Source organism: Empidonax traillii, unplaced genomic scaffold (genome assembly GCF_003031625.1).
Source record: "Empidonax traillii isolate 1590-97213 ecotype Southwest subspecies unplaced genomic scaffold, ASM303162v1 scaffold13:size3042203, whole genome shotgun sequence".
In the NCBI taxonomy this organism is placed as follows: domain Eukaryota; kingdom Metazoa; phylum Chordata; class Aves; order Passeriformes; family Tyrannidae; genus Empidonax; species Empidonax traillii.
This window is the reverse complement of record NW_020955206.1, coordinates 1,932,742-1,956,660: the sequence shown is the minus strand read 5'-3', so window position 1 is coordinate 1,956,660 and position 23,919 is coordinate 1,932,742. Positions and strand designations below refer to the sequence as shown.

The following is a 23,919-nucleotide window of genomic DNA, read 5'->3' as shown; positions in this document are numbered from 1 at the left end:
ATTGCACTTAAAAGGAGAATAAAAAAACAAAATAGGTTGTTTGAGGTGTCTTATGACATAACACAACTTTCATTGAACTCATAAAGGTATCAGCTGCAGGGATGGGAAGTGCAGCAGTTGGAAGGGGCTCCCTTTACACTGGACAAACATAAGGCAGCACCTCTGAGGAAGGCTCTTGCTCACATTAAGCACCCTGCTAATCAAAGGTTCACATTTTGACGCAGCACTAATAACTTCTTTAAGCAATGAGTATTTTCTGAACTTGTGGCTGTGTTTAAAAACTTCCATTATTTGAAATACAGTCAAAATTCTATAGAATATAAGTCCTATTATCCTCTTATCTTGTGGGTATAAGGGGGAGAAAGAGGGAGACTAACGAATAAACTAAAAAGAATTTCAGTTCCTGTTTTCTGGCACTTTGAACAGTACATGGCACCTTGCACATTTTTCACCTTGTTGATTTTCCTGCCTGTGAAGTGACATGAAAAGCCTGAAGATTTCCTGTCTGACACAGATTGTTCATCTGATGGGAGACTGATGTTTCTCCTTGATGTAAGACACAGCTGAAGAAAGGACAGCAGAACCAAGTCTCAGCAGAGCTCAGCCTAGGTGGCTTTTCCACAGGGACACAGCAACTCAAGTGGGCTGCTCATATCGCTCAAGGGCCAGAAATACCTGGCCAGAAACACCTGCTGAGCAAAGGTGTCAAAATATTTCTTCCTGGCCTTTAAAGAATTAGATTCTAAAGGCTGGACAGAACATTCTCAGCAATTATAAAATGAAGATGGCAAATAAATTAACAACTCAACTACCAAAGTGCCTTCCACAGTACATAATAAAATGCAAACCCCTACCAGAGTGGGATATTATATTACACTCAGGCCCACAAAAGAGATAAGTGTATTTAGACACATTAGGATACACCAGTAGAGAAAACTTTCTGTTAAACTGGAGCAGACAAAGCAGAATCCTCTCTTCCTTACCCTTGTTGCCTTTAGGAGCTGCAGGAAGGCAAACAGAACAGCTCTTGTTGTGGCCCAAAAGAAGTTGAAACCACTCCCAGACAGATCTGGGTAGGTACAAGGACATTACAGGGTCGGTGGCAATGGTGTGGAACAGAGCAATGAAATTCAGGGGTCTCCAGATGAGTCTCGGTGATTGCCACAATCATACATCACACACCTCTGTCACTCGTGTTGGGCTGAGAGGCTGGAGTCCTGTATCCTACAGGAATGAAAAAGGGACTGGAATGATCAAAAAGGGGTTTTTCCACACCAAACTTCTCTCGTTCTGCTTCTCTTGAAGAGGGCTGTGGGGGATTGCATTATTTCCACCTTTGTAGAAAAAATTTTATCATAAAAAAGAGTCTTATTAAATAATGCCCTGCTGGGATTGAGTTACAGAGGTGGGTTATCTGAGCACTCCAGAGTGCTCTGAAAATAGAGGAGAGAAAATGCTTCAATGAGGAAGAAAATACACATCTGTTCGTAAATGTTAATGTGAAATGCCCTGGAGCGCTGGAGACAGAGAATTGTGGCTATTGAAATAATTTGCTCACTAGAAATACTCTACTCAACTCCAAATAGCCTCCTCTACTCAATCGTGCTTCTAAAAGCTTCTGAAGATTTTATCTTTGGAACCAACTTTCCTTTCATCTTCTGCTTCATTATCTTTGGTGATTCTTTTGGATCAGTTCTTAATTTATTTTTTTTTTCCTGAACCCATTTCATTCCCTGTCAGGCTGGCTCACGTTGCTGTGTCTGCCACTGAGAACACACATGGGTTGTGGGTGTCAGATACAAACACCTGGAGACAAATTTCTGAGCGTGTAGTCGTAGCATCCCTCCCGTGCAGTGTGGAAGTCTCCCTTTTAAATCCAGGGGGCTGCTGATTTATGTCAAAGCAGTGACTGAATCCTTGCCTGGGCACTTAGAATCTACTCAAGGTGGGCTGGCAGAAATCTCCGAGTGTTGGAGTGCCAGGGCAGCACTTTCCTGCTGTGGTGATGTGAACAGGGTGTTCTTTGAGCAGTTTGGTTTGATTCTGTGACCTGTAGGTGTGCAGATGATGCTGCCATCCCTCATCTGTATCATTTTCTCACTGGTTTTGTGTGATGGAGGGAGAGAACTGTTGAGTTAAGGCCACTGAGGACATTTCTCCTAATTGCTCAAAGTTAATCTGGAACTTGGGAGAGGAGATAATTTAGGTCTCTGATAAAATTGCATATTGCTCCTGAAGGGAATGATCATTTCATTTTGATGAACTATGTTGAGAACTTTGGTTTTTATATGTGTCTTCAACAGTTTGGGGATCACTAACTGATCCCTAACCATATCAGTGTCCAAACAGATTATCACAAGCACTGAAGTTAGAGAAAATTAATTGTTAATTTAGAGGCTCTGTGTCCTCTGAATTCAGCTGCCTCTCTCCACTGATCCATGGGTGAACCAAAGGAAATAAAAGCTGGACACGAAGTTCATTCACTCTGTGCCATCATTTGTCCTCTCATGCACTGGGATGCAGGTGTACGAGAAATACTGGGTAGCCAGCAAATACAGAAAATATGGATCTTCTTTAAAGCTTTTCTCACAGGACTGATGGTTGAAGAAAAAAAAGGAATCATCACTTCTCCCTTCTTTAGTTAACCTGAAAAACAGCTTCATTGTGTAGATTATTTTTCAAGGAGCTACATCACAGAGGAGATTACAGCTACTAGAGCAATCCCACCAGTGGAGGTGACCCTTTGCCAATATTAAGTGAAGTTAATATAACCCTGTCCCAGGGAAAGGAAGGTGTAAAACACAACTGTGCTGCAGTGATGGAGCTCTCAAAGAGCACTGTAATACATCCCTTTTAGTGAGCGCTTCTCCCTGAGCCCACCAAGCCGAACATCTTGGCTTGGTGATCTTGCTGAGAAACACCATTTTAAATTTAATAGATGCCCAGCATGCCCATCCTTTCTGTAGCACTCACTGCTTGAGAACTAGTCCAGGACACCTGGCCCTGTGCTCTGCATTAATCTGAGCTCGTTTTTAACCAGCATGGCGGGGAAGCTCCACGGCATCGCAGATGTTTGCTCGGTGCTCTGTGCCACTGATTTATTGCGGGGAAACCAAAAATACCTGCTGGCTGAGGGGAGGTAGAGGAAAGATATTGTTATTTCTGAATCAAATTACCCTTCCTTTTTATACTTAATTAAGAACACAATCTCGCCTGAGGACGAAAAGCTTTGGCTTCAGTTCGCAGACACATCCTGTGTGGCTTCCTGTCCAAATTTTTTATCCTTACATATTATCGCAGTATCTCTGTATCTGGGCCCATAAATAATGATGGCAAAAAGCTTATTGATTTCAGCTGAGCAGGAGCCAGTAGAAGCTGATTTTACCTGGCCAGTGTTCTTTAACAGATGTAGCTCAGTAATAATTCATATAGTTGAATCCAACATCAGACTATGAATGCAAAATAAAAACCAATCACAGTTGTGAGTCTTTTTTTCCCCTCTCTGCTTAATCAACAGGAACAGAGAGAATGACCAGATGACCTGTAATAAAAGGAGTTTATAATTTCTTTGGCGCTTCATTGCTGAAATGAACATCATCTTTCACTCTGGAAGAGTGAGAGGGTAACACAGCACCCTATTACTATTTATGAGCCATTTTCTTTGGTGATGCTTTTACCACACCACATTTGTAACTGTTGAAACATAATCTGGACCAGAAAGCCTAGAATGAAAAAGGTGGTCATTCTGGAGGAGAGGATAGTGAGGTACAATTTCAATCATGGGATAACAGAGCTTATATCAGATGACACCAGGAGAGGAGACGTGGCTGTGTTTTATTTGCACAAAAGAATTTGTGGAGATACATTAGTTAATCACTGCAGCAACCTGCAGGGTGTCCAGCCACAGGGAAGCTGAGGGGAGACAGATAAGAGTTCACCAGTTCTGCCCTGGAAAATACTGGAGGTCCCTGTGAGAGCCTGAGTACTTTCATATCTGAGGTATTTTCAGGTTTCATGGAGGTTTAACCCGAATTGATCTCATACACCAGGCTGCTGAACTGGGAGATCTCTGCCTCTTCTTAATGTTCAGTGATTTCTCAATGTAAACTATAGATGTGCCTTTCTCTCTTCCTTGAAACGGAGTGGAAGGGCAAATCTGGCTGTGGATCCCAATTCTGAGTTTCAGGCCTATCTGTGATTTATATTGGTTGGTAGCGTTTGTAGCATGAAAAGTGCTCTGTTCCTATTCCATCTCCCATATCTCTGATTCAATGTAAACCACATTTCCCTCACAAAGAACCTTTCAAAGGCAAAGAATTTAAAAAATCACTGCTATGAATGACCCAAGAACCTACATAGTAAAGAAGTCCCCGAATGGTCTGTCCTCCTTGCAGATTTGTTTGTTAGCTTGAATTTCTTGGTCCATCAATGGGTCAATTTTCACACACCAACAAAAAGATCTTTTGTTTTCTCAAATATGTGTGAATTTCATGGAATCCTTTTAGGAAAAAGAAAAGCATATCTTTACTTTCAAAGTGCAGCACGCCAGAACCAGTTGCTTTGAAAACATCCTCGCCTCGATCGTGTTTTTCATTAGGAAAATGTATTCCCAAGCTGAAATTGGTACCAGTTTTCAGGGACCACTCAAGTGTGTTCCTGCCTTGACATGTGTTGGTATAAATAATGTAGTAAAATTCAGAAAAATTATTTGTGTGCATTTGAGCAGACCTGTAGCTGGGTAGTAACTCTGACAATCTGCTTGTAAATGCAGAGCTGTGCTCCAAATACTAAACCCAGCACAGAGGAACAACACAATTATTGCTGGATCACACTTGCAGATTGGATTTACAAGTTGCAACCAAATAAAGGAAAGAAACGCCAGACTGGCACGGAAGTGTCACCAGGGAGCAAACTTGGGAACAGTGAAACTTGGAAAGGAAGTTTACAGTGAAAGCTGTTTTGTTGTTGTGATTTACATTTCCAATAAAGCTAAACCCCAGGAGAATTTTGGCCTGTGTGGGGTGTTTGCAGGCTGGTGAAAGCAGAATGGGGACTTGCTCCACTAACCAGATTTTAAAACTCACCAAAAAAAATAACCTTGTGGAATGGAAAGCTGAAAGCTGTGCATTTATATTAGGGATACTTGCAATAATAGGGCGATAATTAATTGACAGTTGTCCTAACTGGACTCTTCTGACCTTAGTTTAAGATTTAATTGTTATCATTTCCTACAGGATTTGCTGTGCAGAGTAACTAGTGAGCATCCTCCTCCCCTTCCCTCATCTGCTGCCTACAGGATGGGTAAGTAACTCTCCTTTGTTCTGCAAACAGAGATGGACTTGCTGGGAGCAGTTTAAAGGCTTGTATGGAAAAGACAGAAAGTTTAGCAAAGATTTCACTGCTTGTACTTCAGTTTTTAAGCATTGTGCCCTCATGCCTTGAGTAAAGGGTCCTACTTTATGGTGTCCACAGGAAGAGCATAACCAGAACCTCCCCAGCCAGCTCCACAGGCACTATTTGGGGTGGCTGCTCTGTTTTGTCCCTCACTGTTAAGTGAAGGCTTTGTGTTCTCTTGCTGTTTGTCCTGGTCAGAGGCTTTCATGAATTAATCTGCTGAGAGGAAACCTCGGTGGTCTGCAGGCAGGTTCTGAGATGTTTGTGCCAGGAGGGCAGAGCTGGCAGCTGGGAGGCAGTGACCAGTTCCACACCTTCTTTTAATCTGCCCTTACATTTCTATCACAGCTTTTACCCAGCAAATATGGCAGATGTCTCTTGTTTAAATTTTGGTTGAACGCCCACTAAAATCAAACTTTCTTGGTTTCTTGCCTGGTTTACACTTCAGAGGATGAGCTTGTGCCGGTTTGATTTAATTCCACATCAATTCTTAAATACTTTTCCCACTGGAAGACTCCAGCTTTTCTGGCTCTACTGAAAGTAGCATTTGGCATAAGTCATAAGCTCTACTTCAGACAACTTAATCTGTTCAAAATGGGGCTGAAGAGGAAAAAGAGCACTATAACAAACAAAAGCTTGTGTATCCTTGTTTAAGGCTGAGAACCTTATGGCTGTGAGAGATGAGTTTTTTCTTTGGATTCCTCTAACACTTTAAGACAAAATTTCCATTCCAGCTGTTTGCTCAAGCCAGAGCAGAGCTGGGTCACTTTTGCCTCGCAACTGCAAATGCATCTGAGTTCAGTGAAAATACACTTTGAAACAGTTCTTGTGTTACTGCACCTGAAACAGGGAAGATGCTTGAAGTTCAGAAGAGAGACGAGATCAAATCTAATCATCTGTGCACCGCAGACAATTGTATTTCCCATTTGTTAAACCCAATCACTGGTGTTTCATTCAAGCATGTATTCCAGAAAGAGAAAGTTCTTGCTTTGCGTAGTAAAAGATGCGGTGAATGGGTCAATTGAGTCAATTACTTCGTTTCTTCCAGAGGTTAATCACCTTCCCTTATAAAAGCTCATGTCTACTTTGTTGTTTCAATCTGTCATCAGCCTTTAGCCACTGATTCTTGTTCTGTCCCGCTGTGCTGGGTTACAAGACACCAGTTCAACTCCCAGCAAAACATCACCTTCTCTCCTCCCCTGCAGACCAGGGCAGACTGGTTCCTATTTACAGCTTGATTCCCCCATCCCAGTAGGTTTTGTTAATTGGATAAAATTGTCAGTTGAATCTCCTTCATGTCCCAGGTCAGTGATTCTTGGGATATGCCATCCCATTCACTGCAATTAAATCAGCAGCCAGGGCAAAATGTGTTCAATCTGTGGCCGACTCCTCCGTGCGCTCGTGTAATAATCCTCAGATAAACTGATCATGAGATTGTGCTGCTTAAAGCCACTGTTTATCTTTCCAAGCACTTAAGGCATTAAGTGTCAGTATGAGAGGAAAATGAAATGTTGGCACAGAGTTTTCAGAAACAAACATGAACTGGAATATTAGGAAGCTCAATGCAAGGAGGGCTGTGGAGCAGATTTATGGTTTCATCTGAGAGGTTCAAGCTCTTAAATAAGGAAGATAAAGACAATAAATGTAACATTTCTGATTTACAGCTGTGATGTAAGATACACCTACTGCTCTATACAGATCACAGCTGAGATTCTTTACGAGATCACCCCATAACTGCATCTATCCTCACCCTGTGGCAGTGTGATTCTGGAAGCTTAAGGATTCTCCAGGAATCCTTGTGAGTTAGAAGGAAGATACAGCCAGATGCAAGATGCCTCCTGGAAAACAGCTTAAAAGAGAAGTGCTTATTTCTGACTTAAAAAGTAGTTTTGTGGTTCAGTCTGAAATGTTTTTCATCAGCCCTGTAATTCCACCTGAACTAAAGGTGTTGGGGAAAAAAAAGTCAAAACATTTTCAAACGGAACAAGGAACCTGGTGACAGCCAAGATATGGATATTGAAAACAGCTGCTTGTCTGGGTCATAAAGGGAATACTGACACATAGATATGGACACTGGAACCCTTCCACTGCAAAATACACAAGAGTCACTTTTCATCTGGAAAAGAGAACAGTGCTTCTCTCTGTTCTTATGCAGTGTTTTTAATAGCCTATGGATAACAGAATAATTTGTGACTTTATGACATTAATATATTTTATGGCATAGAGTTATGGCTCTTTTTCTGAAAAAAAATGCTAGTAATTTTACTATAAAACTTCAGGAAGTTTTGCAGGATTTTTGCTCTCAACAACTGTAACAGCTTTTAGTTTCATTTTGATTTGGAACTCAGCAAAACTGAGGCATTGAACTCTTAAGTAAAATACATTTTAATCTTCTTTGTTATGATAACACACCCATTGTTGTTACATTGGAGATGGAAGAGAGCTGGAAATTCGCAGCCCACTCTATGTCATTCTGAGCCCTGTATCCTGTAGTAAGATTTCACAAAAGTTCCCTCACATGAAACTTTTCTTGGCGTGCAGTGACCCAGAAATCCCTGTGCCAAGGCAGCATTCACACCTTGCTCAGGGCTGATCTCACCACAGCTCCTCTGCTCTCGCAGTCTGACTCCTCTGAGGGCACCCCTGAGACCTGTTTGATTTCTGATTCTGGCAAAACACTTCTTCCCAGTCAGAATTAACTTCGGTGGGACAAGATTCAACTCTTATTATTTTTAAATCATATCACACAAATATACTCATTGGAGCCTCGCCCTGGGTGTAATAAAACCTGGTTTAAATTGCTGAAGGGCTCAGCTGCTGCCTCCAACAGCTGCATGGCTGTAATTTGCCAATAGGATGTATTACATCCTGATTACAGTTTCTGTTGAGTGATAGGCCAAAATTACAAGGCAGAAATGTGGCTAATCATGATAAAGGAGATAAGTCTATTCATCGACTGCCCGCACTTAATATTTGCAGAGCAGATGCTGTTTGTTCCCTTCAGCTGCATTTACATGGAAATGCACTCTCATTCTGAAGATGTCTTAAGGTTAATGAAAAACTTTATTGGACATTTGGATGGGGGAGGGAGGGAGAAAGATGAAATATTTGGGAAGGTTTCTCTTGGCTTCCCAGCCCAGATAAACTTACACAAATCAACCAGTCATTGTAAGAAAAGCAAAGTTGAGCTACTCCAGCCCAGAAACAGATGTCTTTGAAAGCTTAAGTCCCATGTTTTTGGCAGATGGATTGGTAGCATAGGTGCAAGTCACACTAGGAAAGGCTGTACCACTCCAGGGATTAAGGCTGTGCATGTAATTTATTGCCCTCGTTCCCACCAAGCAACACGGAGTCCTTCAGGCTGCAATTAAAACACCTCTGGTGTTTTGGCTCACTGGGCCATAAAACCAAGCCTGAGATCTCAGAATCGCAGGCTAGGTGGGGTTGGAAGGAACCTTAAAGCTCACCCATGGGCAGAGACACCTTCCACTATCCCAGGCTGCTCCAAGCCCCAACCAACCTGGCCTTGGACACTTCCAGGGATGGGCCACCCACAGCTTCTCTGGGCACACTGCCCTGTTAGAGCTGGATGAACACACTGCCACCTTAGCAGACCAGAGAGGTCCCAAAAGTGTGAGATCTGTGGCTGGAGGAAATCCAACTTAAAGCTTAATGAGAGCTACATTCCACAAACTCGTGGCTGCAGTCTGGGGAAGCCTGTGGGAACTCCCCGGTTCCTGCTCTCAGCCCCACCCGAGCTGCCCCATCCTGCAGGAGATGCAGAGCCAGCCCTGAGCGAAAGAGCATCTGCCGGGAACAGGGAAACCAAACGAGCTCGTCAGGCCTGGAGCTGAGTTTACAGCTCGAACAATGTCCGTGTTTGTGCTGCAGCACCGATCTGAGCTGCTCTCGTACCCTAACACACAAAATACCTCTTGTCTCCCCTCCGCCCCTCTGCGCACCCCTCTCCTCCGGTGCCTTGTTGCTAAATAGCTGCAGCAACTCCGGCTGGAGGGATTAGATCACCCCGGGGGTGCTCACGGCAGCGCCTATTTATCGCCAGGGGTAATCTGGCATTACAGGCTCTGGCATTACACCCTCCCCGGGCCAGCCGCTGTAAAAACCCGGGCAGAGCCCGCGGCGTTTCCAGGGGCCGGTCGTGCTGCCGGCGTTGCCTGGCTCAGCTATTTTCTGTTCTCCAAAGCCCCGCTTACTCCTCGGAGGGAGAATTTGCTGCTCACGCGTTGCAGGCTGCTCTGACTCACGGCAGCCTGGCTGTCTCCACGCTCAAAGCACGACTTCGCCCCTGGGTACCGCGCCTTTCCCTCCCCGGCCTCCTAAATGTGTCTGGAGAGGGGTCACCCATTCACTCCCTCCCTTCCCACCATCTGCCTGCGCTGCTGAAAAGTCCCCCGGTCGGGGCCGCCTGAAATGAACTCGTCTGCTGCGCGATTGTGTTAATCAAGAAGGTTTTGGAGGATTTTTCTCCCGGCTCTTTCGCTCCGTCCCTGCTAAAAGTGGATTCTGCCTCACGCACTCGTGATGAGGAGGGACAGAAAATCCTCTGGCAATGCCAAATATAAAGCAGCCACTGAGCCGCGACACGAGGGAACCGCAGGCGCCTGTAGCGCAGCCCACGAGCCTCTGAGCAGCAGCAGCTCTGCAGAGCCTGAGGAAAGGGCTGGTGAGGCAAAGGCAGGTTTAAAACACCAAATGGACACCAGTCAGGACACCTGATTGTATAAAAAGTACATTTAAAATGAGAAAGGAAATGCATGTCTCCTGCAGTAATTAGCATAAATCCCGGGATGGAGTGTTATCAGCGGGGCTGTGATAAGGTGAGGAATGCACAGCTCGGCTGTGGGGCCCTGGAACACATGGGCTGCTGTTTCTGCTCCAATTCCACCATGAAAGGCCCTGTCCTTAGCAAGGATATTGTGCTCCAGGAACAGCAGTGTAGTCTGGTTTATACTAATGCAGTTTCCAGGAAGCATTTCCTCACTAGAAGGGTTGTCAAGCATTACAGGGGCTGCCCAGGGAAGTGGTGGACTCACCATCCCTGGGATGTGACAACAAAGTGGTGTTCAGACAACAGTTGGACTTGATGATCTTGAAGGCGTTTTCCAACCCTAATGATTCTATAATTCCAATCTTCATGAAACACTCTGGGAACTCCTGAATAGCAGTGTCACAGCAATAATAAGTATTCTTAATTCCTTCTTTGTCTCCACCACTCTGGGTGCGAAACACAGCCCATAGCAGAGTCCCTGGTACCTTTGCCAGAGACCATTTCCAGTTTGTGTTGAGGTGTTGAGATATGCCAAGTGTGAAATCCCAAATGCACCACAAATAGTTGGTCTTATGCTTTTACTCTTTATGTCCCAGTCCATCTTCTGCTAATTTTTTGCGTTTTTTTTTTTTTTTCTTGTATTCTTAATTATTAGCACAGGAGGAGAATGCCTGCAAACCCTGTGGGGTAAATACTTTTCCAGCCGAGTGGGAGCAGAGCCCAGAGATGAGTTTTAGCTGCAGAGTTACACCAGGCTTGTGGAGTCCATGGACTAGCTGAGCTGCTCCTATCACACACATAAGGGTTTCAGTAAAGTCCCTCTCTTGAAGGAAATTAAGATCATTCAGTAATGCTGAACTGTAACCAACATCTTACAAACAAAGCTGTTTTACGGCTAATTCAGATTCCTCCTCCAATAATCTCCAGAATGAGGAGTACAGAGGGAGGGAAGCACTGAATTCTTGAAACACATATTGCCCCAAACACTCCTAGGCAGCCCCCTGGGACGTGCATTCATCAGCTTGGGCTGGGGTTGGGGTTGAGTGTGTTTCCAGAACATTCTTTGTGATGAAGATAATCTTTTATTTGACTGAGGGTTCGACAAGCACGGACTTGATTAACTTGGCTGTTGCAGAGTTGTCAGAGGAACAGGACTGTACAAACAAGAACTCACCAGTGGGTATCCAAGACCTGACCCAACTGCTCTCCAGTAAGGCCAGAGGCACACCAGCAGCAACACTCTTGTACACCTCATCCCCATTTCTCCCCAGGAAGTTCTTGATGTCATCAGCAGGATGGTATCCCTAGGTAACCTGTCTGAGGAGATAAAACTGAGGATGGAAGAAAACCAACCCCATTGATTCTCTCTTATTGCTATCATTCATTAGGCTACTTTTTCCCATAAAGATTTATCCTGATGTCTTATCACAAATCAGTAATTCCTGATGTCTTACCACAAACAAGTAATTCCTTCTCTTCCTCATTTTTCTCATGTGTATCTAACACTGCTCATGCAATTGCTGCACTAGTGACTGCAAGCTTGATATTCCTGTAGCCAAAATGGGACCCCAAATGCCCAGTAGAGGCAGTTCAACGAGGGAATATGTGATCTTCCATGCTATAAGAACTGAGTAAGGATGGCAAAGCAACCAGAGAGGCCAGGGGGATGGCTTTGCTCCCTCCATCCCTGGAGCCAGCTGGCCAAAGGCAGCACAAGTGTTTCAGTTCTCTTGCTGAGATGCCTCTGAGGGCTGAGACAGCTGTTTTGCCTCTGTGCTGTGCTATTTCTTGAGCCCCCACCACAGCTGGTGCCGATGAATTTCTTGCAGTAGAGCTGCCAGGCTCCAAGGCCAGGCTGAGATTGTTGTCTCTGTGCCACAAGCTGTCAAATAAAAGTTTATTGTGACCACTGAACCAGCAAGGCAAAGCCTCAGAGCATCACAAGCTCTCTGCAAGGCTCCTTCCCATTAGTTATGTCTCTCCCTACTGTCAGTCCTGTAAAAAATAACCATTTCCCTTCTTTCAGGGCGAGTTTTGTTAAGTTCAGTCCAGAATTGTAATGCCTCACGTAACCCTGTGCAGGAAGCTGCAAAACCTCAGCCTGAAAGTGTCGTTCTTGCTCCCAAATCTGTTCCTGACCTCTCTACATTTATTTTCTCCGGGTGTGAAATTCTCTTTGACCTAATTACAATTCCCACTTGGCATTTTGGCGCTGGAAATTTAGATGTAGATCTGCTGAACGAAAAGTGTGTCAGATGCACTGTGGTCACCACCTGTGCCTCTGGGAGGGCAGATGAGCAGACAAGGGCTGCAGGCACCAGGATCATTTTACATTTAAGCCAGTGTTTAATTCTCCTAATAGCCCCAAGATTGCAGGAGCTCAAAGCTTTACAACAAGGATTAAGAGACCTCCTAAATATAGGCTTGTTGTTGCGGGGAAGGTGAAAGAACAACAGAGTCACTGAGGAGTGTTCTTGAAAAACATTTATTTCTGGAATGGGTTTATAAGCACTGACTCCCAAGCCCCACAGTTTATCCCAACACATAATTCTGGGGACAGTTACCTTTGATGGAAAAAAAAGAAAAAAAAGCCATACAAAGAAGCCCCCAAACAAACAGTTTGGTACCAAACTGTGCCCGGGTTCTCTCTGGGCCTCTGATGTTGAATGTTTGATCCTGACTGGGATGGAGCTGCCCTGCTCCATCCCTTGGTCCCAGCTGCAGGATGGTTCACTGCCAAAGGCCCCAAATAACTGAGGATGTTGTGTTAAACTGCAAAATAATAACCGGGGGAGGGGGGACATGGGCAGAGAAGGATTCAGCTGCTGCTATTTTTGCAGACGTCATTTAAAAAAGGAAATCTATGCATTCCAGTTTCACCTCCTGAGCCCCAGCATTAGGAAAGTCAAATACAAACCCAGAGACCAACATACACAAAATAGTGACCAAGTGTCCAGACATTTCTAAGTCCCTCAGTTTACTGTGCCATGATACCTCCAAAAAAGCAACAAAACCCTCATTTTTGGATCACGGTGGATCTTATTTTTAAGAGGGAGGGATAGAGATGCAGCACATAGCATAGCAACTGTCAAGCAATGTTTAAGGCAAATTTATTCCCGTTATTAGGAGTCAAAGAATTTGTATGTATGTTTGTTCACTTTGTTGTTTAAGCTGTTAGATGTCTCAGCTGGACATTCAAGCTTAGATGATTTAATCAAAGTTTGAGGGAAGTCAACTCAAGCTGATCTGAGCCTAGAACAGCAAAAAAAAAATATTATTCCCAAGAATATCAGTCAGAACAAATTTTTTTAAAAAATTAAAATCATTGATGTTCAGAACTCCCCCAAAACTTTCTTCCCTCAGAGACCAGGTTGAGCCCAACTAAAACCCACAGACATGAAGAAGGACACAGTGGCAAGCCTCTACAAACACAGTGCTGAATAGGACCAAAGCAGAACTTAAATTCCACAGATGCAAGAACATGGACAGAGTTATGAGTAAAAAAAAAGTGCGAAAAAAGAAAAAGAGAACCCCAGAGAGGGATGTTTAACGAGACGGAATGGAAAATAAAAGTCCACTGTATGCAAAAAAGGGAGTTCTTAGGTGCAGCCACAGAAAGCTGGGGATTTCAGTTGCCTCATCTCTCAGTTGTGTTAGTTTGTTGTGCCTTTCCCCTCCCTTTTGAGATCCAGGTGATGGTGCCAGGAGGTTCACGTGTTTACTCAGTCTGTGCATCATAATTAGCCCCCCCTGCTTTCTTCAGCTCATTCTTGATGTAATCCTCATCCAGCTCTTTGTGGTCACTGATCACAAATTCTTTGGCAAAGTTCTGCAAGAGATAAAGAAAAAGCCTGTTAAAAAGGGGGGATATTTGCCCAAAGAGCTGAATGAAGACGGGTTATGCAGCTTCCAGGGCTGTGTGAGCTGCAGGGCCTCATCTCCTGTGGAGGGCATGATAAATAGAAAGCTATGGATGAGACAGAGGACTGGTGAGGGGAGAAGCCAGGACTTAACCTGGAAAAAATTTCTGTGTCTCCTTCTGGAGTCACCAACTGCAAGACCAAATCCTGCCCTGTGCAACAGCTCTGACAGGTGATAAATGCACAGGCCAGGTTAGGTTGAGTTTCCCAAGCAGTATGTGAAATAAAACACTCAAAATTGTTAACCTCCTAACCAGCACTGACCCTCAGCATAATCTCGGGCAAGTCACTAATCCTCTCTGTGCCCTCTTTAGGACCCCTTCTCCTAAAAAAAGAACAGTGCTACGCCAGAGTACACCAGGGTGAGGATGCTTCATTTAAAGATTGAGCAACACACAGGTGGTACCAGGAGCAAGTAAATCCATAGATTTACTGCCTCCTTCTCTCAACCATCCAACACACATCATGGCCAGACCCAAGACACTGTACCAGACAGGCTGCTGCTGTTGTTAAAGGGCTCCACTGTGCTCTGTGGTTTAATGATCCAAAGTGACCTTTGAGGACACGCTTTATGAATACACTTGTGCACTGCAGGGCAGTTGTCTCGCTGCCTGAGAGCTCTCTGCAGCTCCTGGGAGCCAGGCAAGCCCCGGGCAGCTCTGGGGTGGGAGGTTGTGAACAGAGAAAATCTTTCTGAGAGCAGAACGGGATCCCACTGTGCCTTTAGGGCACTTGTCACCTCAGTCAGGGATTTGTTCCCTTGAGGGGGCTGTCCCTGCTGCCTCACGGCAAGGCTGGCATCCATGTGTGTGCACAGACATTTCAGCAAACATGCTATTTGCTTCTTGCTTTAGCATTTTCCTTCCCCTCCTAACCACAACTGAGAACATTGCATGAGCCTCCCTTCCCCCAGCCCACAGGGGCTTTACAGAGCGTGAAAAACGCAAGCATCCCTTGCACTCGACCAAAAATATGAATTAAAACCCCAACAGCCCTGCTGCAGTGCCTCAGGAAAGATGCAAAGCCTGGCTCCCTGGGCAGTGAGTGCCCAGAAGGGTGGTAGGGTCTGCCTGGGAGAATGAGGCGATGCCCTGAGAGAGCAGCACTCATCTTGTCCGGCTCTCCCTGGCACTGCAACAGCCCTGGCACGGCCGTGGAGGGGGGGGGTTCTAATTGGCTTCAGACTCTAAACCATGGGAGAGTTCTTTATTTGGCAGCGTCTCCGGGGTCTCAGTTTGGGATCAGAGCCGGGTAGAGGAGGGGGTGGAGGAGGATTCAGCATGAAAAAGCCTCAGCACCTCTTTCATGCGGTGGAAGAAATGGCAGGGAGAGGAAAAACATCTCCCTCCCCCACGCCAGTCTCCCGGGCTGCGGCTGATCCTGTTTCACACTGTAGGAAATCCTCGCTCCCGGAGAGCTGCTGGGGGGGAGGAAGCTCAGAGCAGCCTCGGGAGCCTTGTCTGCTCTGCTTGGCTGATCAGCAGCCACACAGAGTCCCCAGAAATAACAGCCGCTTCACAGAGCCATTTGCTCTGCGCCTCAGTGGTCGGCTTTTGTGGTGTGGGGGCAGGCACACAGTAGAGGCACTCCTCCGGGTCTTGGCAGAGTTCAGGGAAAATGGGAAAGACATTGCTTTTTAGAGAAAAAAAAATCTGGTTTTGTTTGTTTGTTTGATTGATTGTTGTTTTGGGTTTTTTTGTTTGTTTGTTTGTTTTGGGGGGTTTTTTGAGATGGGAAATAGAGAGGCAAACTGCCCAAACCATCAGATTTGGTCACCCTCACAAGTGTCCTACTTCCAAGCTCTCCTGGGTGAGATCTCTGCAAAGCTCAGCTCTTGCTAAGACCAAACCAAAGATTTTTTTTTCAGTGATTTGATGCTCACTGAGGTGTGCTACCTACATGAGTTTGGAGCTGAGCCTTTTCAATTCCTTTTCTATGTTCTACCAGGTTTAACAAATGCCCCTCACGCCCCTCACCTTGGGAAGCAGATTATCCAGGACTACCTGAATTCAGTGTGAGTCTTTGCCCTGACTTTAGTGAGAACTGAGGCAGGCCCATAAAATCATTTCCAAGAGGGATTGCATGAAAAGCGTGTATCTTATAAAAGAGAGGAGGGTTTCCTTCAATGCCCACTCTGCAGAATCCAGCTGATTCTGAAGTTCAAACTGCAAGTGCACTCAGGCCTGAACAGGGGAGAACTAAATTATGTGTGCCACAAAGTAATTACAATTACTCAGATGTCCTCTCAACTAGACACTTATCCAGATGATTCCTGGGAGAGGATCTGTGGGTATGAGCCACGATTTCACACCAATACCACCAAGACACCTTGCAAGGATTGAACAATTTCCTCCCTAGCAATGGCCAGATGGGTTCTGCTCCTGGCCACTCTTAAATATCCTCTTAGCTGACTGGGCCACCTCTTGTGCCAGATTTGTACCCTCAGAGTGCAATCTGGGTCACTGCTATTAATAACTCTTAGCTTTATTCCATTCTGTTAGGGTCCTCCTTGGTTCTTTGCACCAGCTCTTACCCACCACGGTGTCTCCCCAGGTCTGGCCCCAAAGGGAGAAGATGCTCTGGTGAGTTTGCTGCCTGGAACTTCTGATTTCGATATCCTGCTTGACCCTTCTCCAGCCACAGCCTCCCTCATCACTCTGAATTTACTGTCTGAGCTCTTTGGGGTTGAGCTTCTGCTCAGGGTGCAAATCCTGAGGTGAAGGGGGGCACATGAATACTCCAGAGACAGCTGGGCCTACCTCCTGTGCCATCAGGGCAGGGGGACAGGAGGGACTGCAACTCTCAGGTCCAGAGATTGTGCACCCATGACCAACAGCAGCACTTTTCAGCCAAGGGCCGTTTTATCCAGAGTTCACTCTTTTGTGTCCCCACTGAAGCTGCCAGAATGTAAAGCTACTCCCAACTGATTTAATTGGGTCTGATAGGGGCTGGGCCAGGCAATGGGCTGTATTTGGCATTTGACTGTCATCTGCAATTACAAATAACTGATCACAGCACACCAGCTCCTGCAAGGCATGCAGAGAAATCCCAGCTCCAAGTGGCTCACAGCAATGCCAACAGGATCCCTCTTCAGCCAGATTGCTGCCCTGCCACCAGATATTCTTCCTACCCTTAAGAGACTGGGCTGTGGAAAGTCCCTGCTCCCTCTTCTCTCATCATGCCAGTATCTAATGCCTTTCAGCAGAACCACAGAGGTTACAGCTGCCTAAAGCACAACGCATCACTGGTGCTTGGGCCCTTGATTTGCTGACATGTGTCTTCATTTTACATCCTCCACTTCCTTTTCTCCTCTCCTCCCCCCATCCCCAAGCCTTTTACAACCACAGCAAGCTCTGGCAGTGAATTCTTGCCTTTGTGTTCACCCCAGTCACCAGCAGCCTACAGATAACAAAAACAATGATGCCATTTATCTTTATCACTCTCACAACACAGCAGTGACCACAGTCTCTCTGCTTTGCCTCTCAAGTCATTGAGCAGAGGAAGGTTTACTCATGGTTCTTCAATACACCTGGGCATGTGCTTCATTTTGTGCCTGAGTAGCAGGGGGTCACAATTTTGCAATCCAACCCCCTGTGTCAACCTCCACAAGACAGTACAGGCTGAAAGGGCTCCAACCATGCAAGGCTGGGTTGCAAAAAGTGAGCCTGAATCTCTCCCTGGGAAGCATGGAATTTGTGCAGCAAGTTCAGTCCTTCCCTTCCAGCCAAATCTAAGGGGGGGGAAAAAAAGGTGGAGTAGATTTCATTCCTCTTCTAAGCTCTGAATGTTTAGCATATGGGCCATAAAATTTCCCCAAAGTGCCCAAGGGAAAATCTGTGTGGTGCAGATATTGTACCAAAATAGGTCTGCAGAGGCTCTTATAAATCCCAGCATGGGTAGGCCTGAAGCCAAAAGGAAAATCCTTCTATCATCTACAGACACTTGGGTTCTCAGCAGCTGGGGATGGTGCCAGGTAGTGCCAGAGTAGCTTCTTGCCATTTTTATTTACATTAGGACTTGTAGCTTGATGTTCAAAACCCTCAGTTCTCCTGTGCTTAATATCACGAGTCCCATCCACTGGTCATCGCATTTTCAGTGCATGTCCCATGTTTCTTTGCCAGTCTGGTGTGATCCCAGACCTGGGGTCACAGGGGAGAAAGGGCATGTCCTGTGGCTGCAGCAGAGGTGTGTCCTGGCAGGGCTCTCTGAGTACAAGAAGTGCTGTGAAGTGCCAGGCACCTGCAGCAGCACAGAACCACTGCCCCACACTGCTCTGGCTGCACCAGAGCTGGTCCTGCACTCATCTCTCAGACTCCAAGCTACCACTAAAAACCCTCTCTTCACATTTACTCCCTGCCAATTTTCACATGGACCAGTTCCAGCCACTGGGAGAAGCCAGCCCAAACTTCTGGCAAACGCATCCCTCAGCAATGGGAACTACATTTCAGCTGATCTGCAAATTCTCCCTGTCTGTGCTGCATCCCACTGGAAAAGTCACAGGGCTGTGTGTCAGATGTGGGGTGATGAGAAGCTGCTGATTCTGGCCTGAAAAAGTTACTTTAAAAGTAACTTTAAAAGTAACCTTATCTAGACTCAAACGAGTAGTTCTAGCAAATCCATATCCATTTGGTATGGTCATTACAGTAAATCAGACTAGGAAAAACAATCAAAAAGGGGAATTTGGTTTGCCTTCCCAGCAGGATCTCACTCACCCGCGTGAGAAAGACTCTCAAAGCAACTGTGATGTAGCTCTTACCCTGTGAGTTTGATTTCCTGGCTGTCTCTAACAAACCTATGAAACCACCTTTTGTTAGGCCTCTGTACTGACATGAGAAACCTAAAGCACACATATGGAGTTCCCTGTGTTGTATCTGCCCCAAGACCAGGGACAGTGACCCCATAAGTGGGTCCACTCTCACAAGGCACCAGCATTGGTGCAGTAAGGAATCCAGAGGACAAGGAAAAGGTGAGCAAGAAAAGATCTGGCCATGAGCTCCAAGCCAGGAACTCAGTAGACTTTGTTGACATCATGAAAACCAGGCAAATTCCTCACCAAAAATAATAATGAATAAAATGCCATGAATATTTGCTCACAGAAACAGAGCTGTTTTACTCTGAATATCATTTAGGCAAATAACAGAGCATATGACTTTGTGGGGGAAGGAATGCTGATGAAAACAGAGAAGAGTCAAAATCCATGGAAAATGAGACAAACTGGCAGAGGTTGGGCAGTCCCTTTGCTGAGACAGTCCCTCAGGACAGGAATTCAGCCCTGTCAGGAGAAAGACCTCAACGCTGCCTAAGGAAGGGTTAAAATGTGCTGGTAGGAAATGCAGTTGTGAAGGGCAACAAGTTCACAGGGAGGAAGTTCACTCAGAGGGAAACCAAGTCCTGTTTTCAGTTCTGGGACGTTTACATCTAAACCATCCCTCTTCAGCTCTGGGTGCCACTCCCAGCCCCACGACCCCTGTGCCTGGGCTTGTCCTTGCTCAAAGAACATCATCCCTCTGCTTCTCCTCAAAATAAACAGGGCCCTTCACTGGAAGGTTTGATGCTCCTGTATTTAAACCCCTCCACTGTCAGGTTTCACCTTGCAGGAATTTTTATGGCTGAGCCGAACCTCGTGCTGGTTGCCATTCCCAGCCACGTCAAACAGCTCACAATAGCCTTGATTTCTGGGTTTAAGCTGACTGACCCGTTCCACCTGGGATAAAAGAGGTCAAAACAACAGCCCTCAGAGCACAGAGAGTCTCCTGGATGGGTTTGTGCTAAGGCTGAATGAGCCACAGCTTGTGCACGAAAAGACAGAACCATTCTTACTGTCAGGGACATAAAACAGGAGTTCAAGACCAGCTTTGGGTGATCTTTTTAGCCAAGTAGGAAATATGCCCAAAGCCTTCCCACTGAGGGGGTCTCTCCTGGCAGCTGGTCCAGCCTTGGTGTCACAGTGACCAAACTGCAGCTGTGCAGAGGACACAAATGCTGTGGCTCTCCATGCACATCTGCGCAAGGTGAGACACACTGCTGTTGATGACGACAGACAGATGCAGCCTTGGAGTTGAAGTCATCCTGACTTGCTGTTGCATGAGGCTCTCAGCTGTTTAGATGGTTCTAGATGTAGGTTTAGCCTGTACCTCAGAAATTAACTCCCAAACATCTTAAGCAACAGTCTGAAAAGCACAGGATGTTGTGTGCAACTTCCCCCACCCCTGGGTTCGTCCTTGGCCTGGACAGAAGCTCAGTGGAAAAAAGATGGAATACTGAAGCACCCTACTCCATGTCTCCATTTAAGCAGCAGAGTCATCACACATTAATTCTTAGCTAGACTCTTAAGAAGATACAGATAATACTTGTTCCCCATCCTGGCCTTACTTCTAACCTGCTCTCAGCTGAACTACTTGGACTAGGTTGCAGGTTTGATCCAAGATTTCTAGCTGAGTTAAAGAAGAAAGGACAAAAAATAAATGGCTGTGGAAAAGAAAAAAAAAAAAAAAGCTACAGAATGTTCCTTAAATGCATTTTTCTGCAATCCAAAAGAAATACAATAAACACAAATCCCATTTTCCAATAACATTAAAGAGGGAATAAGGATAGGTCCAAATAAGCCAGAAGAGCTGATTCTCAACTAGTACGGAGCAGAACTAGGGCTATTTGCACCAGATGAGATACATCCCTGTAATTTTGCAGTTACTACAGCTAAAAATCAATTGTCCTTTCTTCCTGAGAGATTTTCTGGCAACCTCCTGCACTTGCTATCAGCACTGCCTCCCAAGCCACGTCCCTATAGATTTTCCAGCAGTTGCTCCCCCTTCCAAGGGAGGAACACAAAAGCGAGGGCAGCCCAGCTCCTCTCCCTGCTTTGTGATAGTTCATCCTTTTGTTCAGAAGCCCATAATCTACTCTTCACCACTTAATATCCCTTGTGTTTTCTGTGTGGCAGGTGCTTCTGGGAGGCTGTTAATAATCCCCACGTGTGAACGCTCTTTATCCTGCAGAGGCACCATGGTGGGCTGCTGTGGGTTGTGCTCGTGGGCGGTGCTTGCACTGACTGTCTTTCACTTGGAGTGTCTTGGTAAAGAGCAACATTTATCGGTGTTTGCTCAGCTCTGAGAAAAGCTCAGCCATAGCTCATCCTAAGTAAAGACCCACAGTTGCTTTGGCAAATATCATAAGACAGTGAGAGCCCTTCAGGTTTCACTGAGGGCTTCCCAGAATGAAGAGCTGTTGTTCTGGAGTCCCAGCCTATCCCTTCTGTGGATCACAAAACCAAGGATGTACAAAAAGCCTCCTTGTGCCACCCTCCTTTGGAAGGAGGGCCATGGCACACAGAGTGAGTGCCCCTGTGGGTCCTGCAGACAGTCAGGCTGCAGAAACAGCTCACATTCCCTTCAGGGTTTGTTAAGAAAAGATTTCTACTTTAGGGCACTACTTATTCCAAATGATGAACCAACACTGACTCAGATTTGTACTTTATCATTACAGCAAAAAAACAACTGCATTTTTCTATGAATAACTCACATCTCAAATAACCCCTGTAAAAATCAGAAGACTGAGAATGTACCTGAAGGTCAAGAGAATGAGTAAGAGTGAAATAGCTCTGGGAGAAATTCCCTCCACTAAATTTCAGTTGGACTTTTTTGTCCTTTTTTTTTTTGTTGTTGTTTTGATAATCTGCAAGGTCACATGCATAAAAAGAAGAAAACAGTTCTGCTTTTATCCCACTCTACTCAGAGGGATTCAGTTGCACATGTTGAACTGTTCAAAACAGTTGTCAAGATAATTTCTTCTGGCCAGGAGATCACCACTGCCATGACATTCAGCAGAGCTTTGCAGTGGGTTATGGACAAGGTTGCTCAGTGAAAGTGTATTAAGCACCAGCTGTATTGTTTTCGTATTTTTTAGTACAGACTAATTGGAATATGAAAGCTTTTAAGGAACAGCCAAGAGTGGTTAATGTTCCACCAGATTATTAACTCGTACAGACTACTAATCAAAGATGAAACAAATGAAATTGCAAATTATATGTAACAGACCTGAGGGACAGATCTTAGCACAGAGCTCAGGAATGCAATTCAACTCAACAGGAATACATTGTCTAAACAGATTTTTAAAAAAATCTTGGGCTTAGTGACTCATATAAGAGTCATTCATTAGTACTCTATAATTTCATCTTCAGCTACAATTACACTGTTTCAGCTGCTTCTCATGAACAGAGACTTGCCTTCCTATCTCTCAGGTGTCATTCTGGAAGTTTCTTTTCAGATTGAACCCCTCTCCGTCATTGTCATTCTGAAACATTTAGCACCAGTGCTTATCTCCTGGAAGGATAGGAATGTATTATATTCTTCATGCTTCTTATCTAGATATAATCTTCTGGATCACATAAACCACCAAAATTTGAGGGAGACTTCATTCTCACCCTTCGGTGTTCCATTGGGAGATTTCTTTACATAGGCAAGAGCTCAGTTATCGGGGGAGATTAATTTAATCATCAGCCCATTCTCCAAGTGCATAAGCAAGATCATTTCTCAGGCACTGGCAAACTGGCTCTATGTTTAGTTTAAAGAGCTAATCTTGCTTTAAATATTTCTTCAGAGGAAACATGTTAAACATGAGCATCTCCTCCATTACAGTCAATGTTTCAGCAAGGGTTCTGTGCAGCCTTTTCCACAAGTCACTTCTCCCCTGGCAGTTGCTTGTTCTCACTCACTTGGATTGAGCTCATTTCTCTTTTCCCTGCTACACCCAAAGCCAAACAGAAGACTATTCAAACCTAGTTAGCTATTAATGAGCCATTAGTTAATTGGCACTGATAGGGACTTCAGACTTTGGTTGATTAGGTCCATGAATTCACTGTGCAGAGACAAAAGGCCTCCAGAGAAGTTTAAACAAGGGTGTGGGTTTTCCTGTTTAATTTTACCTTCTTAACTTAATATTGCTCTCTGTCATTCAATATTATATTATTTCCATATCAAGGAAGGAGATGTGAAACATCTTACTGGTGACGAAGAGGGGAGTGCACATATTCCCTCCTCGAGGAATAGTTAATGCTGCCTTAAGCTCAAAGGTGCTTCTTTATGCCTGAGTGTTCAAAGGGCAGATGTTAAGCCTTCCTAGTAGGAAGACAGGCAATAGGAAACTGTCTTCTTTTTAAAGGATTAACTACCAAGTTGAAGGATGATCCAGTCCTTCCTCCTCTCTCCTCTCCTGCTGGTGTTTGTACAGCTGACAGCAACGAGAGAGAGGGCAGCTGGAAGCAGAAGGATGAGGTTACCTGTACTACTTCTTTGACCAGAGTCTTGTCAGTCCCAGTTTTGGCTCTCTGCAGGCCACTGACATCCTCTCCAATCCAGGTGATGAGGGCAAACTTGACTCGCTTGCTCATGGCATCGCCGGTGGTGAATCGGACAAAGCCAAACAATCGGACATCATCTGCAGGGAAAAAAAGGGATAAAATGGTTAAACTCAGAAACACCCCTGCCTTGCCACTTCCTGGGGTGAGATTGTTGCTCTCAAAGACCAAGGCAAGGCACTGATCCCGTGTTACAGTGCCAGCATTTGGGGTTAATAGGGGGCTCTGCTGATAGGGCCTTTGCTTCCAAGGTGTGCTTTGCCCGAGTTAGGTCTGCCTTTTCCTGGGCTGCTCTGAGTTACTGGGAGGAAATCGGCTGTGCTGGACACCTCACATCACATTATTTTGCTGCTAGTGAGTCTGGAAATGGCTAAAATATGGTCAGCAGGCAGGTCAGGAACACAGAGCTAACCCCAGTTCCACATTCAGACAGATCATTCATATGCAGGTCACTGGTCAAGAAG

General features: G+C 45.2%; 1 protein-coding gene across 1 annotated transcript in view; it reads right to left on the bottom strand.

Annotated features, from left to right (window-relative positions):
* Window positions 1–12,652: 12,652 nt before the first annotated feature.
* The window catches only part of COTL1 (coactosin like F-actin binding protein 1), a 22,174-nt gene continuing 10,907 nt past the window's right edge, over window positions 12,653–23,919 (bottom strand). The window contains exons 3-4 of the mRNA XM_027890788.1: window positions 23,378–23,535; window positions 12,653–14,012 (exon numbers count right to left, since the gene is read on the bottom strand). Coding sequence (XP_027746589.1) covers window positions 13,902–14,012; window positions 23,378–23,535 — 269 coding nt within the window. The 3' untranslated portion in view covers window positions 12,653–13,901. The remainder of the gene's footprint in view (window positions 14,013–23,377; window positions 23,536–23,919) is intronic.